The following is a 14,573-nucleotide window of genomic DNA, read 5'->3' on the forward strand; positions in this document are numbered from 1 at the left end:
TGCTGACCAAACAATACTCACGTCCCAAAGTATTACAAAGGTCTATTGTTCGTTTATGCGTTTATCCGACAGAATTTCGAGAAATTCGAAAATATTTTCGAAAATTCTGTCGGATAAACGCATTAAGACACAATAGGCCTTTTCATGTCTTTGGCAAGCAAAAATAATTAATGACTGCAACATCTGATATGGCCATTGTAATTTGCAAGCACAAATAATTAATGACTGCAACATCTGATATGGCCATTGTACAACTGAATATCACTATGGTTTAAAGGCAAATGTTATTCTGATGAAATATCTTTCACCAGATTTAAGCGCTGTGTGACACATTGGTTTTTAGAGGCCTTAATTTTGCCTGGAAAATGTAACATAATTTTACTAGTAAATAAATAGAAATGGCGACAGGTTACTTATTAAATACCGAAAGGGCACATAAGATTCCACTTGGTTTGAAAGCTGAGAGGCAGCATCATATCATCACTCATAACCCCTCATCTGCAAATCCCAAAGAAACACTGTATGTTAGAATACCGGCATTGCGAGAGAATACATTCTTTGTACCTAAATCTCTTTATCTGTCTGCTGATGTAACCATTTCTGGTGATTCTAAAAATAGTGTTGTAAATAATCTTGGTAGAAACCTAATCTCAAAGATGGTGGTTAAGTGGGGAACAGAGCAGATATTTGACCTTGACGAATACAGTCATTATTCTACATTCAAGACAGAGGAGGAAAGAAAAGATAGAGTTTTTCAGGGTATTCAGTCAAAAAATCTTAGAGAATTAAGATCAGGAGTCGCTGAAGCTGATGTCACTGGAGAAACAGCTAATGAAAAGACATTAAAGAAAGTGTTTGACAAGAAGTACAAAATACCGTTAGATTTTGAACTATTCCAAAATCATGCTCCATTTTACAAGTTTCCAATTCAAGAAGATGTTATCATTGAAATCACATTAGCACCAAAGGAAGAGATCATAGTTACCGCAACCACAGCAAGTATGGGCTACAAACTAGAGAATATTTGTTTTGAATATGACACCGTAACCAACAAAATGATTGCTAGTCAATTGAGTAACAAGTACAATTCTGGATTCTCAATATTTTATGATTGGGTAGACCATTTTAAGACAGTCAATGTTACTGCTAATGAAACACTAATTAATGAGAACATCAACTTTCCAAGAATGTCTATTAAAGGATTATTATTACTATTTGTGTCTGACTATGTAGATGCAAGCAGTTTGACGTTTTACTGAGTGCCAGTGCAGGTAGAGACAATAACTGCATCAGTAGTATTAAGTTTACACCAGCCGGACTTTGTCCTGAGAGCATAGCTCGAGCTAGTGTTAAGATGCAATAAAGTTGTGAAAACAGCATTTTGCACTTAACAGTCATTTTTCCATAATTTTAAATGAATAATCAGCAAATGAACAGTCAGACATCTGCAGTGATTGAACAGCAAATGAAAAATATTGGTGTTATCATTCCAAACCCAGTTCAGAACACTGGTAGTTACCAACAGAACACTGGTAGTTACCAACAGAACAGAACTAACTTTCAACAGAACTGCTCTACAAATCAACAAGTTTCAAACAAGCAGTTGAATAGTTCAAATTTAGTTACTCCTAGTCAGGGAATAGTTAAGTGTCAGTCCATGATACCACCATGCAGAGGGTGGCAAGGTGGGGGTCAACCGTTTTTAACGAGATTAGGTATGCAAGATCCTTCCACTAAGACATCATTACACAGCAATTGATGACTCTCAAAAATCACTAGCAACCGAGTTAGGGGCAGGCCTAGTTAGGGGGCTTGTTTTAGCTTTTTTCCCCCTATTTTTTGTGTATTTTTGGGTCAATGTTGGGCACTCCTGCAGAGACTAAAAAAAATAGCTGGATTTTCCCCCTTTGTATGATGGAAGTATTTGATGTGATCTTCCATTCTGCAACAGGTCATTGAGTAACACTTCATACTTTGGTCGTGCTAGGCCTAGTAATTATGCATACCTAGGGGCAGTGCTTAGGAAGAGCTCTCTATCGACGCTCATATCTCCAACACTGCAGGTCTTTGAATGCTGTGGCTTGCACATGATAAAGGTAATGATACCTACTTTCAAAATCAGAAATAAAATTTCCGGCCGCTTTTACTGTTTTCCAAGGATAAACCAAGGAAAAAGTGTTATTTTCCACCAAAATGACACTCATTGGCTAGTGCTGCCACCTTGTGTACACTTGATGAATTATAAAATAAATGCATAATGAACACATAATTTATGCTTGGTGCTGGCCATGAGGATTAGTAGTTACTGTCAACCACCATGATCACCCCCCCCCCCCCCCCATGCCTAGGCCTACTAACCTATTTTAAGTAGGCCTACCGGTAAATAACTCCACTTGCATTTTTCCCCCCAAAAAAGAACAAGCTCATCACTACAAATTTGGCCTTGATGAAAGCCCTTTGGGGAATTGGGCCCCATAGGTCCTGAAATGCTGATTTGAATTTCAAATAACATTTCGGCCTTGGCCTACCTGATGGCAACGTAATTGAATAAGCTACATGTAGGCCTTCTTACAGTCCGAAAACCTAAAGAAACCCCCCTGTTGGTGAGGATGCTAATGTTGACCCATTCATTAGCCTGTGTCATGCTGCCAGAGCATGTTGTAAGGGTTGGACCCCCCCCCATGGCTAAGGCACCTGAAGGGCATGTGGTATGACCTACTAATACATCTTTATCAACCCATGCAGGGATCATCCTGTTCCTAAGAACCTTGCAGAAGTGCTCATTTCACATACTAGTAACACCTTCCATTGCTAAGGAGCCAATTGACTAAAGGTGCAGTTCCTACTGTAATTACTGTTTGATGAGGACAACCCTGCAGTTGGCTGCACCGTCAGAGTATTGCTATTGGAAGTCTTTAGCTCCTTGGTTGGCGGTGAAATGTTCTCCTGGAGTTGCTCTAGCATTGGCTAAATTGTACATATACATGTACTGGAATGGAGAAGTTTTTCATGAACTGAGTTACGGTACTGTCCAGTCCCTTAGGAGAGATCACAACTTTCCACATGCTACACTTGTACCTGTCTGCAGAGGACAGTGCTGCCACTTAAGAAGCAGGGACACTTTTTTTTACAAATGGGTGATTTATTTACAAGCTAATATAATGATACATAGAAAAAAGGCTATTTTGCAGACAATAGCCAAACCACTACTAACCACTACTAGGGAGGGACCAATACTAGTAAAACCTCATTTACGGTACTACATGTCAGGCCCAAGTGCAGGATAGTATCAGGAGAGAGTCCCACTTTCCAGTAGCAGCCTTGGTTGTTCAAAACTGACATTAGCGCTACTAAGTATACTGACATTAAAAATCTATCTTGGCATTTACAATTGTTTACTGAAAGCCAAAGTTCAAATTTATCCCAAGATATCGCTATAAAATCATTTTTTAACAAAGCCCCGCATTTTACCTGATGAACCATCCGCTAGATATACTAGAACATCAAATCTGGATGTCCTTCATATTGCAGGTTATGTTAGTCAAGGGAGACAAAAACACAGCATGTAACAGTTTTAGGAAATTCACCATGTATTTTTTTTAGAAAAAGAGAGATGTATTGTAGAATGCGAACAATGCATTTGCAATCAATGGCATGGAAAATCTCAGGTCAAGCCTGATGAATGTACATCCAATAAAGTCGTACCCTTTCATTCTAAATCAAGAATTCTTGATGTGTAGCTGACAACTTTCACTGGGCTAATTCTGCCCAGTCATGACTCAAAGACCAACATTTCAGAAAATCTGTCTCCACCCTCTTATCATTTCTCTCTCCCAGCTCAAGAGTGCTTGACCAGCAGTCCTTGTGATACTGTTGCAACAATATTACCCATCAAATTTGCCCTTCTGTCCCGTCTGCTGGGTTTTCTAAGGCGTCGGCTGGTTGAACAGAGGAAGAGGCAACAGCGGACTGAAAAAAGATATTGATGGAGAATCAGGTTTGGCTTAGAATCCCTCATTGCCAAGGAGATGGGAGCCAGAATGGCATCAAGGTTTTCAGCTTAGTCCCTCCTTTCTCATCAGTGACCTTCTTACATGTAAGTCAGTCGCTGCAGGCAGAATTAACCAATATTCACTTTGGCTTGCCCCGAATCTTCTCCCCTTTTTTTTCATTCAACTCACCTCTGTATCCATGGGTGCTGGTTCTACTTCTGGTTCTACATTTGCCACAGATACTCGATGTTTAGCCTCACATCCTTTACACAGAGCTGTTAAGGCACCAGATTATGGGGGTAATGATAATATGATGTGCAATATAATAGTGTGAGGACATGATGATGATGATAGACTTGTTTTGATAATGCGACCGGCCATGCTGATTTTGTACGGCAGTGAAGCATCACCTCCAGTGGCACTGGCAGGGAATCATAACTGGGACTTCCTGATCATCAAGCCAAGGCTCCAATCAACTTTCTAGGAAGAACACAAGTGAAGTGGTAAATCGTTATCACTCAGTTGGTTTTGCACCAAAGTGAGGTTTAGTCAGAGTGGGTATCATTACAGGCCTACTGCTTCTTTTCTACTTCAGTGATTTTGAGACTGATCCCTTACCTGAGCCAACTAGGACAAAAACTCCCCACTTGATGTATATTTCCCGAGACATCACTCGATGAACTGAACCACCATCTTTTCTGGGCTTCCGACTTGTTTTAGAGGGTTGATGAAGTGGGTGCTGGGATCTCCTTTGCTGATTCCATGATAAACTCAACTTGTATCGGTGGTTCGGGCATATTGTGGTGTCCAGAACTGGAGAACTCATATCAAACACGCCAGCACGAAGTGCTATGAGCTCCCATTCACTTTTGACTTGACTGGCTTTCCTGGAGGACATCCAACGCATCAAATGGGAGTGCACGTCCTTCTTACATTGTTTCAAGGGGATCACACTTTTGTCATTGGGGTATGAAGCGTCAGTACCACACTCGATATCCTTGGATATGACAGCAAATCCACATTTCAACTGTCAATAGACTAATATGTAAAGTCAAGGACTTAGTGAGCCCCCCTTTAGGTCGGGGGAGCTCCCCCGAACCCCCCTACGAGCATATGTTAAGTGCAAGCTCTAACAACTACAGCTGTTACAATGGGGGGACACCCCCCAAACCCCCCTCCGTCGACATAGGTTTTTACCAGTGCGTTGGGGGGAAGCTCCCCCCAAACCCCCCCCGGTGGACAGTCAACTAGCCCTTCTGTGTCATACTGCTGGAGGGGGGGGGGTGCGATGGGACCATCCATATAGTTCCTTCCGACACATTTTTGTTTTGGTAATGTAATACATTGTGATTGTCCTTATTCACGGGAATCGGGCGTTTCCAGTCATATACGACACAAATAGGTTGTCCTCATGCATTCACTTTGGAAACGCATTTTAAAATAGATGTTACGTCATGTAACTCTTGTGGTGAAGACAAGCACCTCGGACTCGAGCTCTGCTCTCAGGACGAAGTCTGACCACCTGATGAGATCATTCCATTAAAGGAATAGTACATTTATTCTCTTTAACTACAGGTTTAACAAGAGGGCTAATTGATCCCTTCATGACTGCTTCATTCGGACTTTGTCCTGAGAGCATAGCTCGATTCAAGCCTGATCGCTGCTCTTTACTTACTTTTTTAGGAAGTTTCTTAAACATGATAAATGATGCTAAAATAATTGCACCTAAACCTACATAGACATAAGTATTACTACTAGATTCACGCAGTGATACATCAGTATTTTGAGATTGTGGTTCTTCTTCCTCTACTTCTTCTTCCTCCTTTTCCACAACTCTGTTGTTTGGTGAGGAGTACTGTACTTTAAATGTCGTCTTATCCTTTTTTATCCTCTTAAATTCCTGAGATCTTCTACCCAGTTCTCTAGACCATGCTAATTGTTTCTCTGATCGAGGTTTCTTAGACACTGAAACTTTAGTAGTATCAGTTACAGTTTCAAGTTCCATTTATCTTGCTCAAATTAATTGGAACTCAGTTCTCATAACCAGGTTAATTTAGTCTTCTTTATCATCACTACCTGTGATATCTAGACTTTCATCTATTGGTTTGTCACATTCAGAGACAGTCATATTTGGTGTATTCATATTTGGTGTATTCATATTTGGTGTATTCATTGATGATTCCTCATGACAATGACCTAAAGTAATAAGTGTTGTTGAGGCAAGTGCAGTTAGTGCACCCATTCTCAAACTCAACCATCCAAGCCATTTATCCAACTCGTTAGTTATCAAATAATCATTTCTAAGATCATGGTAAAGATCATCTTCATCATCTATTGGTAATAACCACCTTGATAATTTAGTGTAAGCTTTAAGTACTATCTTACCCAAAGAATCATTAAGTCTGGCAGCCATCTTTGTTTCATACATTCTATGGTGTTTTAAGATTTCTTTTTCAGTCATATTATCTAAGTCATTAAAAGTTATTTGTTTATTAAGGAAATCCTTGCTTTTACCAGTTGCAACTAGAATCTCTAAGTCTTGTTTGGCTTTAAGGCCACTATCAGTCAAATAGTTCAAATTTTGTTGATTGCTAGTTGAGCCTAGTTGATTGCTAGTTGAGCCTAGTTGCCAACTAGAATTGACTATTCCCTGACTGGGATTAACTATTCCCTGACTAGGAGTAACTAAATTTGAACTATTCAACTGCTTGTTTGAAACTTGTTGATTTGTAGAGCAGTTCTGTTGAAAGTTAGTTCTGTTCTGTTTGTAACTACCAGTGTTCTGTTGGTAACTACCAGTGTTCTGAACTGGGTTTGGAATGATAACACCAATATTTTTCATTTGCTGTTCAATCACTGCAGATGTCTGACTGTTCATTTGCTGATTATTCATTTAAAATTATGGAAAAATGACTGTTAAGTGCAAAATGCTGTTTTCACAACTTTATTGCATCTTAACACTAGCTCGAGCTATGCTCTCAGGACAAAGTCCGGCTGGTGTAAACTTAATACTACTGATGCAGTTATTGTCTCTACCTGCACTGGCACTCAGTAAAACGTCAAACTGCTTGTCAATATCCTGGTCATATACCTTCTCAAATTTGTAATTTTGGAAGAAAATACTTTGAGTGAAATCATACCATAATCTCTCCAAATCATTAACTCGCTCCTTGTTGGTTAAAAAAGGTGTAAATATTACATAATCAATTTTCAGCGTTTTAAAGGCTTGGTGTAAAAATACCTTGTAGTTAATTGTGACCTTCACACCACAGTAATGCAGAAATCTTAGGAAGGCAAAGTAAACTAGTCTAAGGTCAGTGATATTCTCATCGGTTAATTGCGGTTTACCAATTGCCCTGTTAATAAATTCCAATGCAAGAAACCAGTCATATTCCCCACAGTGAAATTTAAAAAGCATGGCTTCACCATGTAACCCTTGGTTACATAATTTAGAGGGGAAAATAGCAATACCCATTTTTAGGGCTGACTGAAGAGTACTTTCATATCTCTGCTTACTGAGGCATTTTCTGGAACTTGAAAAGCAACCCTGCAAATACCATTCCACAAAGTCCTTTAAATACTTAACTGCCGATTCGGACAGCCGCCTCCATCCAAGTTTCCTTAGAATACTGTCAAAGTAACGTGTCTTGTTGTCAATATTGATCTCAAGAGTTTTAAAATCATCGTCGTAAGTAGTCGAATTGCAATTGGTGCAGAATTGATACCTGACAGTTTTAGCTGCGTACCTTGCTGAATTCAAGTTTTTTCGGTACTCAAAAAGGGTCCACCTTTTACAATTTCTACATAATTCCGCTTTGGCGATGGTACTGGTGTCATACTCTTTCATTTTTGGCATACCTTTGGTATTAACAGCAGAGCTGTGCACAAGAAAGTTGTTAGCAACTTTATGTGTCTCAGTCAGACTTCGTCTTGAGAGCATAGCTCGAGTAGGCTTATCATCTTCTCCACTGTCATCTTTTTTATTGAATGTAGAATTTCCATCCATAACCCTAGGACGAAGGAATCCAGTAAGATTTTCATTGCTACATTTACTAAAATAGTCTTTTAATGAAATCATCCTATTCACTTCTATTTACATAATAATTATTTTTTAAACATTGTTTTGATAGAAGGTCACCTAAGACCTTTTACGTGATTTTAAGGCTTTAACACCCCCAATTAAACCATAGATTATGGAGCTCACAATAGCTATAACTGCTATGATCAGATGTTCAGCTAGAAAGCCAACAGCAGCACCCCCAGATTTCAATAAGAATGAAACTAAAGACCCTATTATTCCAGGTAAAGCTGCAGCTGATTTCTTGGCTAGTTCTTTCAACCATTCAGCCAACTTCTTAAGACCTTCTTTTACTTTATCTGGTATTGATGGTTTTGGTCCAGGTTCTGGTGTAGGTCCAGGAGTTGGTTCTGGTCCTGGTGTAGGTCCTGGTCCTGGAGATGGTTTTACAGATTTAGTGGCACCACTTAAAGCACTACTGATACTAAGACCTAGAGTTGTAAATGTCATTACAACAGCTGTTATTATGGCGCTAATGGTTACACTATACGTCTTAAAAAGTAACTTTATTCTGTCCTTTAGAGGAATAGTTGAATCTGGTTTCTTTAGAACATTAAACGTTTAATTCTTCTAGTTTGTGACTCCCTGTCATTGTCTAATTCAAATACCTTGGCACGTTCTCTATTCAGTTCCTCTTTCACTTCCTCAATTTTTATTCTTAGCTCTCCCTCTCTTATTATTAGATTTTCCTTTTCGTCTAAATGATCTTCTCCAGAGTTAATTAAGTCATTTCTTAGAACTTCATTTTCTTCTCCTAGGATAGCATATTCTCTTGTTTTACTGTTAAGTTCTTCTTCTAGGCTTTCTATTTGCATGTCCTTATCCCTCTTTACTGCAGCTAGATCATCACCAGCCTGTTTTAACCCTCTAAGTTCTCTCAAGGCAGATTCAGTAAAACCCAGTGTTTTAAGTTCATCATCATTAGAATCAATTAATTTATCTATTGGTTGGTTTGAACTGTTTACCTCATTAATTAATATGTCTGTTTGAGTGGATGCAGATTTAGGTTCCCTTACTGGTGGGTCAGGTTCAATCATACCTTTTAAATTATCAACAAAATTAGTACCAAACTTATTCTTTAAAGTGTTTTCAGCAAAGAAGCTTCCATTATCCTTAGTTAAAGGAATTAACTTGATAATGGGTCCTTTCTTATCAGGATAGGCCGTGCTAAATAAATTTTCGTTTCCTAGTTTATCTTTTATCAAATCAAATTCATAATTTGATTTCAGCCATAAATAAAGTTTGTTTCCAATGTAAATAATGTGTGGTGCAAGATTACTCAATTTTTTCTTGTCATACTTCCAGTTTGATCCTCCCAATGCTTTATCAAGTTTACCCTCTACTTCAGCGTAATTAAACTCCTTTTCCATCAATTCAGGGACAATACCTCTTACTCTTTCTGGAGTTGTAGTGAATGAAGTTTCAGCAGTAAGATTTCCACCTCCTGTGTTGTATGTTGTGCCATCATCTTGAAAAGTTCTCAACTTTCTCCAATCAGGAATATCATCATCATCAGGATCGTAATTAGATTCGTAATCATCCATTTCATAATCTTCTCCTCCTTCAGCCATAATTACTTATTTATCTAACCATAAAAACAATCAATGTACCAACAACTGAGTAAAGCATGAATTTAATTGTTTCATGAGTATCATCCACCTTCTCAACTTTGGTGTCAAGTTTAGTAGTAGTAGGAGTATTCTTTGAGGTTTCAGTTGTTTTTGGTGTATCAACATTACTCTTTGGTGTATGACTGGTCTCGAGCTCTGCTCTCAGGACGAAGTCCGTCTTGACAGTACCAACGCTACTCTTAACTCTTATTTTCTTAGAACTATTTCCTTCCATCAGTGGTGGTGGTAAGGTCTTTTTGTGGTTAATGTCATTCTTACCGGGTTTAGCATTTTTTGGTGCTATTAAAATGTTATTATTGTAGTTATCCAGCTTACCAATAACGAGTACCATATTTGATCCTATGACATACAATCCTGGTGCTATTACATAATCTAGTCTTGTATGAGTGTCACTCACTGCTTTTTGGTATCTTTGAATTGAAGTGGGAATATCAGGATGTTGATTAATCGAGTCCTTTAATAGTTTGTTAAATTCCTTCTGAGCATCCAATTCTGTACCCGGTACTCCAATTATTGGTGTTCTGGTCAACGCCTGAGCACCCAGAATACAGTATACATATGTTCTTATTGTGTCATTCAACCTCTCTATTCCAGGATTAGAGAAACCTCTTGTTTTAAATATCATGAATTGTTGATAGGTTTGACATTCATTTTGTGTAATTACATCAAATACATTCTTGTGTTGTTTCACATTATCCTTGATGAAAGTATCTGGATATTTGAAATTAGCCATTCCAGCATCCCAGTCTTTACTGAACATCGGTGGCATTCTATTTTCATGAACTTGCATGAGGAAGAAATTGATTTTAGAATCATTGATGTAATATCCGGGATCAGTTATGTCCGGGTTGTAATCCGGTACACTCCATGACCTCCAACCACCGTTATTTTCAAACACCGAGAAATCATATTCGTCTTTTAAACCAAATTCACTCAATAACCCTCCTAGTTTCCTACGGTTAATGTTATTGTTTGTCTCATTAAAATCACTTTCACCTGGAATTGGTATCTCTAGATTCTTCATGATCTTCAATATTTGATAGTAAACATGAAACCTGTAAATTGACCTTATCAATGGGTCACTGTGATTCAAGTGATCGTCTATTGAAATACCACAACCTGTTGTAGCAAACCAAACAGCCATGTTAAATTGGTTCTGGTAAAACGATAATGGATTCTTTTCCAGTCGCAGACAGTCTTTCTTATTTTTCAGGCTCAAAAACCCAGGTGTTATCTTAGTTTCTTGTAGCCTGAAGAAATTGTTACTGTTAACAGTTACTTCTAAATTAAAGAAGTCATAGGTGAATTTACTTTTATGTTGATTTGCTATTGGATAATACATTTAATTTACTTGAATTTTTCCTTGAATTTTGGATAATGAAGACATTAAAAAAGCCATTTTAATGGAATAACCCATTGAGCTCTAGTATTCCCTCACCATTTCATTGGGAATCGCATGAATGAAAGAATAGTAGTATTGTGGTGGATGGTTCTTTGGGGTTGTAGGCTAATTTAGGGCAAAGACCTGTAAGGTCTTTGGTCAAAAGGGCCTAAAACCTAACCTAGTTCCTACCACCACAATACTACTATTCTCACATCAATCTGTATTTTACAGAGACCATGGATGCATCGGTATATGTATTTAAACCAGAGTATAGTAGAGCCAAACTGTGATTAGGGGAACATGACAACTTCATGACATCTAAATTGACAGGGTCAAGCGGTATGATATCAAATTATATAAACATTTGTGTGATGGAATAATCAAAACAAGAGCAGTAAAAGTTATTCACTTAAAGAACACCACGCGATACATACACGTAAATTAAGGTTACTTCATCACGATGCGGATGACGAAGAACCACACAGGTCTAGTGATAAATGGAGTGGTTGACGAGTTGATGGACGAACGGACCGGAGTAGCCAGGTGGATTGATCATTCTGCTATTTCGACAGAAATAGTTAGCACACTATGCAGCTTGCGTTTTGTGCCTTGAGTCTCTGGAGCTTCTAATTGGAGCTTCTAATTCTAGACGATGCGAATGGTGTAGAACTGTCCGCATAATTCCTTAGACACTTCAACTTTCGTGGTGGCGAGAACAAAACTAAAGTCATCAACACGCCATTCTCGTTCCTGGCATTTAGTATACTCGTCCCCATCCTCTGACGACACAAGTTGCTTGTAGCTAAAAGCAAGGAACACAAATGGTGATCAAATAGATAGATAATTTGAAATAACTAGTGTCATCCCGGCGAAACGGGACTGGTGGAGTGTGAAAGGACAAAGTTAACGTCTTACAAAAGTACCGTATGTGATTGGACAATTACTGATCCGACATCCTCCGAGAAAAAAACCGGATTGTTCCTGATTGGCCAACATGACCGGAAGTCGCCCCAAAAGTGCTTTAGAAACTGCCTTTTTGGTCGAAAATAGAGTTATTCGGAAGTAAAGCTTACTTTTCATCCTTGAGAATACTCCTATCCATGATTTTAGCCATCAGATCCTTGACCACAAGCACCTTATCAAAGTCTTGCGTCAATTTATCGAAGTCATCGCTCTCCTCCATATTGATAACCAATGGTTTGCCAAACCTGGGAAGAGAACGATGAGAAGGATACGTGTCAAAAAATGCGCCAACTTGCATAGCAAGTTTCATCAAAGGAAACCGAAGTATCGACGATTGCGTCTCTGCAGTTAAAGAGATTGTAACTGTAAGTAAGTTTGTTTGGACAGTGTCTGGAGTGTGGATTTACCCCATGAACTTGACCTTCCTCCATATATATACATGTAGGTCCTAGAACCAGAAAAAATGTCATAAGTAATAGTTTATGACAGGCTAGAACTGCTGATGATATCAAGATTGAGCGAAGGGATAGCAATGATTTTCCGAAGTTCAGATCCAGTTTCCACACAAGATGCGATGGCATGCAGAATTTAAGCAGTTCTTTTACCGGATGATCCACATACCTGATAGAGCCCATTACAGCTCTTCTGATAGGAGGTCCCTGCATGTCCAAGGCGGGTGCTGCCGCGAACAGCACATTTGTGTCGCGGTACTTTAGGAAAGTGACGGCGTTACCAGATTGGTCGATGATGAGTGGCCACCTGGAAGTAAGCATCAAAAATTGAATCATACTCAGCCAAAACTCACTTACATTTGTATCATTGTATGAAGTATTTCAATATACTTTATTGACGACGTTTTTTCATATCTCAAATTCCTCGTACAGTAGGCTACAACTTAGTTTAGTAGACGATTTATGCACAGGACTTTGGACGACAGACCTTCGCAGACTGTAATTGTAATTTGTCGTTCGTAGGGGTCGCAAAACTGGTCAGTTTGGAAGAGAAACCACCAAAGCAACAGGACGATAGGCAGCATGTTGGTTGGTCAGCGAGGGTCCTGAAGGGATGTGTCCGGGAAGAACACAAAAAACAGGAGGACTTACCGTCCCGAAGATTTCAATTCGTCACTATCAAGAGTGTTAGCAAGTGCTTTTAGTCCAATCTCAACTCCCATCATTACCAATGATTCCTTGGGTTTCTCTGAAAATATAAGACAGGACCAAAATAAGTACCTCATCAATTTGATGGAATACCAACACTTGCAACAGCTCGTGTGGACTTGGAGGCCGAATATCAATGGGCAATGATTCTGCTTTCGCTTTTACTCTTTTTGACGTTCTTTACTCATCATGGTGGTGACATTCGCCTTACTTGTTTCTGTGTCACGATGAGGTCTGACAATCCTTGGGAAAAGGAATCGACATCACTCATCTCGTTTGAACACAGAAGATTTGTTTCCTCTCTTCGTTTGGTTTACAGCGACTATGTCTGCGTACGTAGGCTACATGCATCTCGTGTCGCTACGACACTCTGTTGAACCTCCTGTACGTCACGGCGTCTGGACGCCCTTACCATATCGGTTGTTTGTGGTTTCCAAGTTTATTGACAGGCCTACATCTTGAGAAATATGTTTAGCATACCTTGTTTTGGTGCTGCAGCGGGTGCCTTTGCAGGAGCTGCCTTCGCAGGAGCTGCCTTCTTCGCTACTGGTTTAGCAGCAGGAACCTTGGCCGGAGCAGCCTTCTTGGCAGTGGCGCCTTTCGCTGGAGCTGGTTTGGGTGGCATATCGTTTGTTCCTCTGTCCCCTGTGTCTCTTAAAATGTCACTGGTTGAGAATATCAATGCAAAACCTTTACCTCATGCCACTAATAAGCAATTACAGAATTATTAGACTTAGTATGAAAAAAGCTTTTTGTATGAATACCATGCATGAACTGTGCCAATATAAGGCCTGTTTGCTATGGCTGTTGGTAAAGCAAGGATTACCGAGCGCAAATAACACAAAGTAACACATTCGTCAGCAATCTATACCCCGTACTATGGTTGACCCAGCTACTACCCTTAAAGGCTATTGGTGCCTCAATACGTTAACTATCGATCGAACGCCTAGATGGCATAGCCTTGTAAGCTCACTCGATTGTGAAATGGGTAACACTGTCAACAAAGATCCAGTGGTGATGAACAAATGCAACAAACGAATGTCAAATATTCCTTACTGGCCTCCTACATATCGACGATAGAAACTAGACAACCCAAAACCAAGCACATGCGTTAAGAGAAGTAACGATATATTGATGAAAATAACACCAAATTTGGCGATCAATTGGAACAGATTGTTACGAATACTGATTCCCCATAGAGCAGTCAGAAAGATCTTTTAGCTTATTACAGCGGATATCGTTTTCTACTTAACCAAGAACATCTCTCAGATGCATTTTAGTGGATGCGCGGTCGCTTTGTAGGCGGTAACTAAGGATCGTCCGATTATATATTGCAATTTTCGGATAAAAGAAGATTTCTAGAAA

General features: G+C 39.3%; 1 protein-coding gene across 1 annotated transcript; it reads right to left on the minus strand.

Moving 5' to 3' along the window:
- Positions 1 to 11,168: 11,168 nt before the first annotated feature.
- Positions 11,169 to 13,905, minus strand: LOC135485640 (IQ motif and ankyrin repeat domain-containing protein 1-like). Its single transcript, XM_064767920.1, has 5 exons — positions 13,689 to 13,905; positions 13,152 to 13,248; positions 12,670 to 12,807; positions 12,159 to 12,293; positions 11,169 to 11,887 (listed from the first exon to the last, which is right to left on the minus strand). Exons 1-5 carry the CDS (start codon positions 13,831 to 13,833, stop codon positions 11,731 to 11,733), a joined length of 672 nt encoding a protein of 223 aa, XP_064623990.1. The 5' UTR covers positions 13,834 to 13,905; the 3' UTR covers positions 11,169 to 11,730.
- Positions 13,906 to 14,573: the final 668 nt, after the last annotated feature.

The sequence above is a fragment of the Lineus longissimus genome, chromosome 3 (genome assembly GCF_910592395.1).
Source record: "Lineus longissimus chromosome 3, tnLinLong1.2, whole genome shotgun sequence".
Classification (NCBI taxonomy): domain Eukaryota; kingdom Metazoa; phylum Nemertea; class Pilidiophora; order Heteronemertea; family Lineidae; genus Lineus; species Lineus longissimus.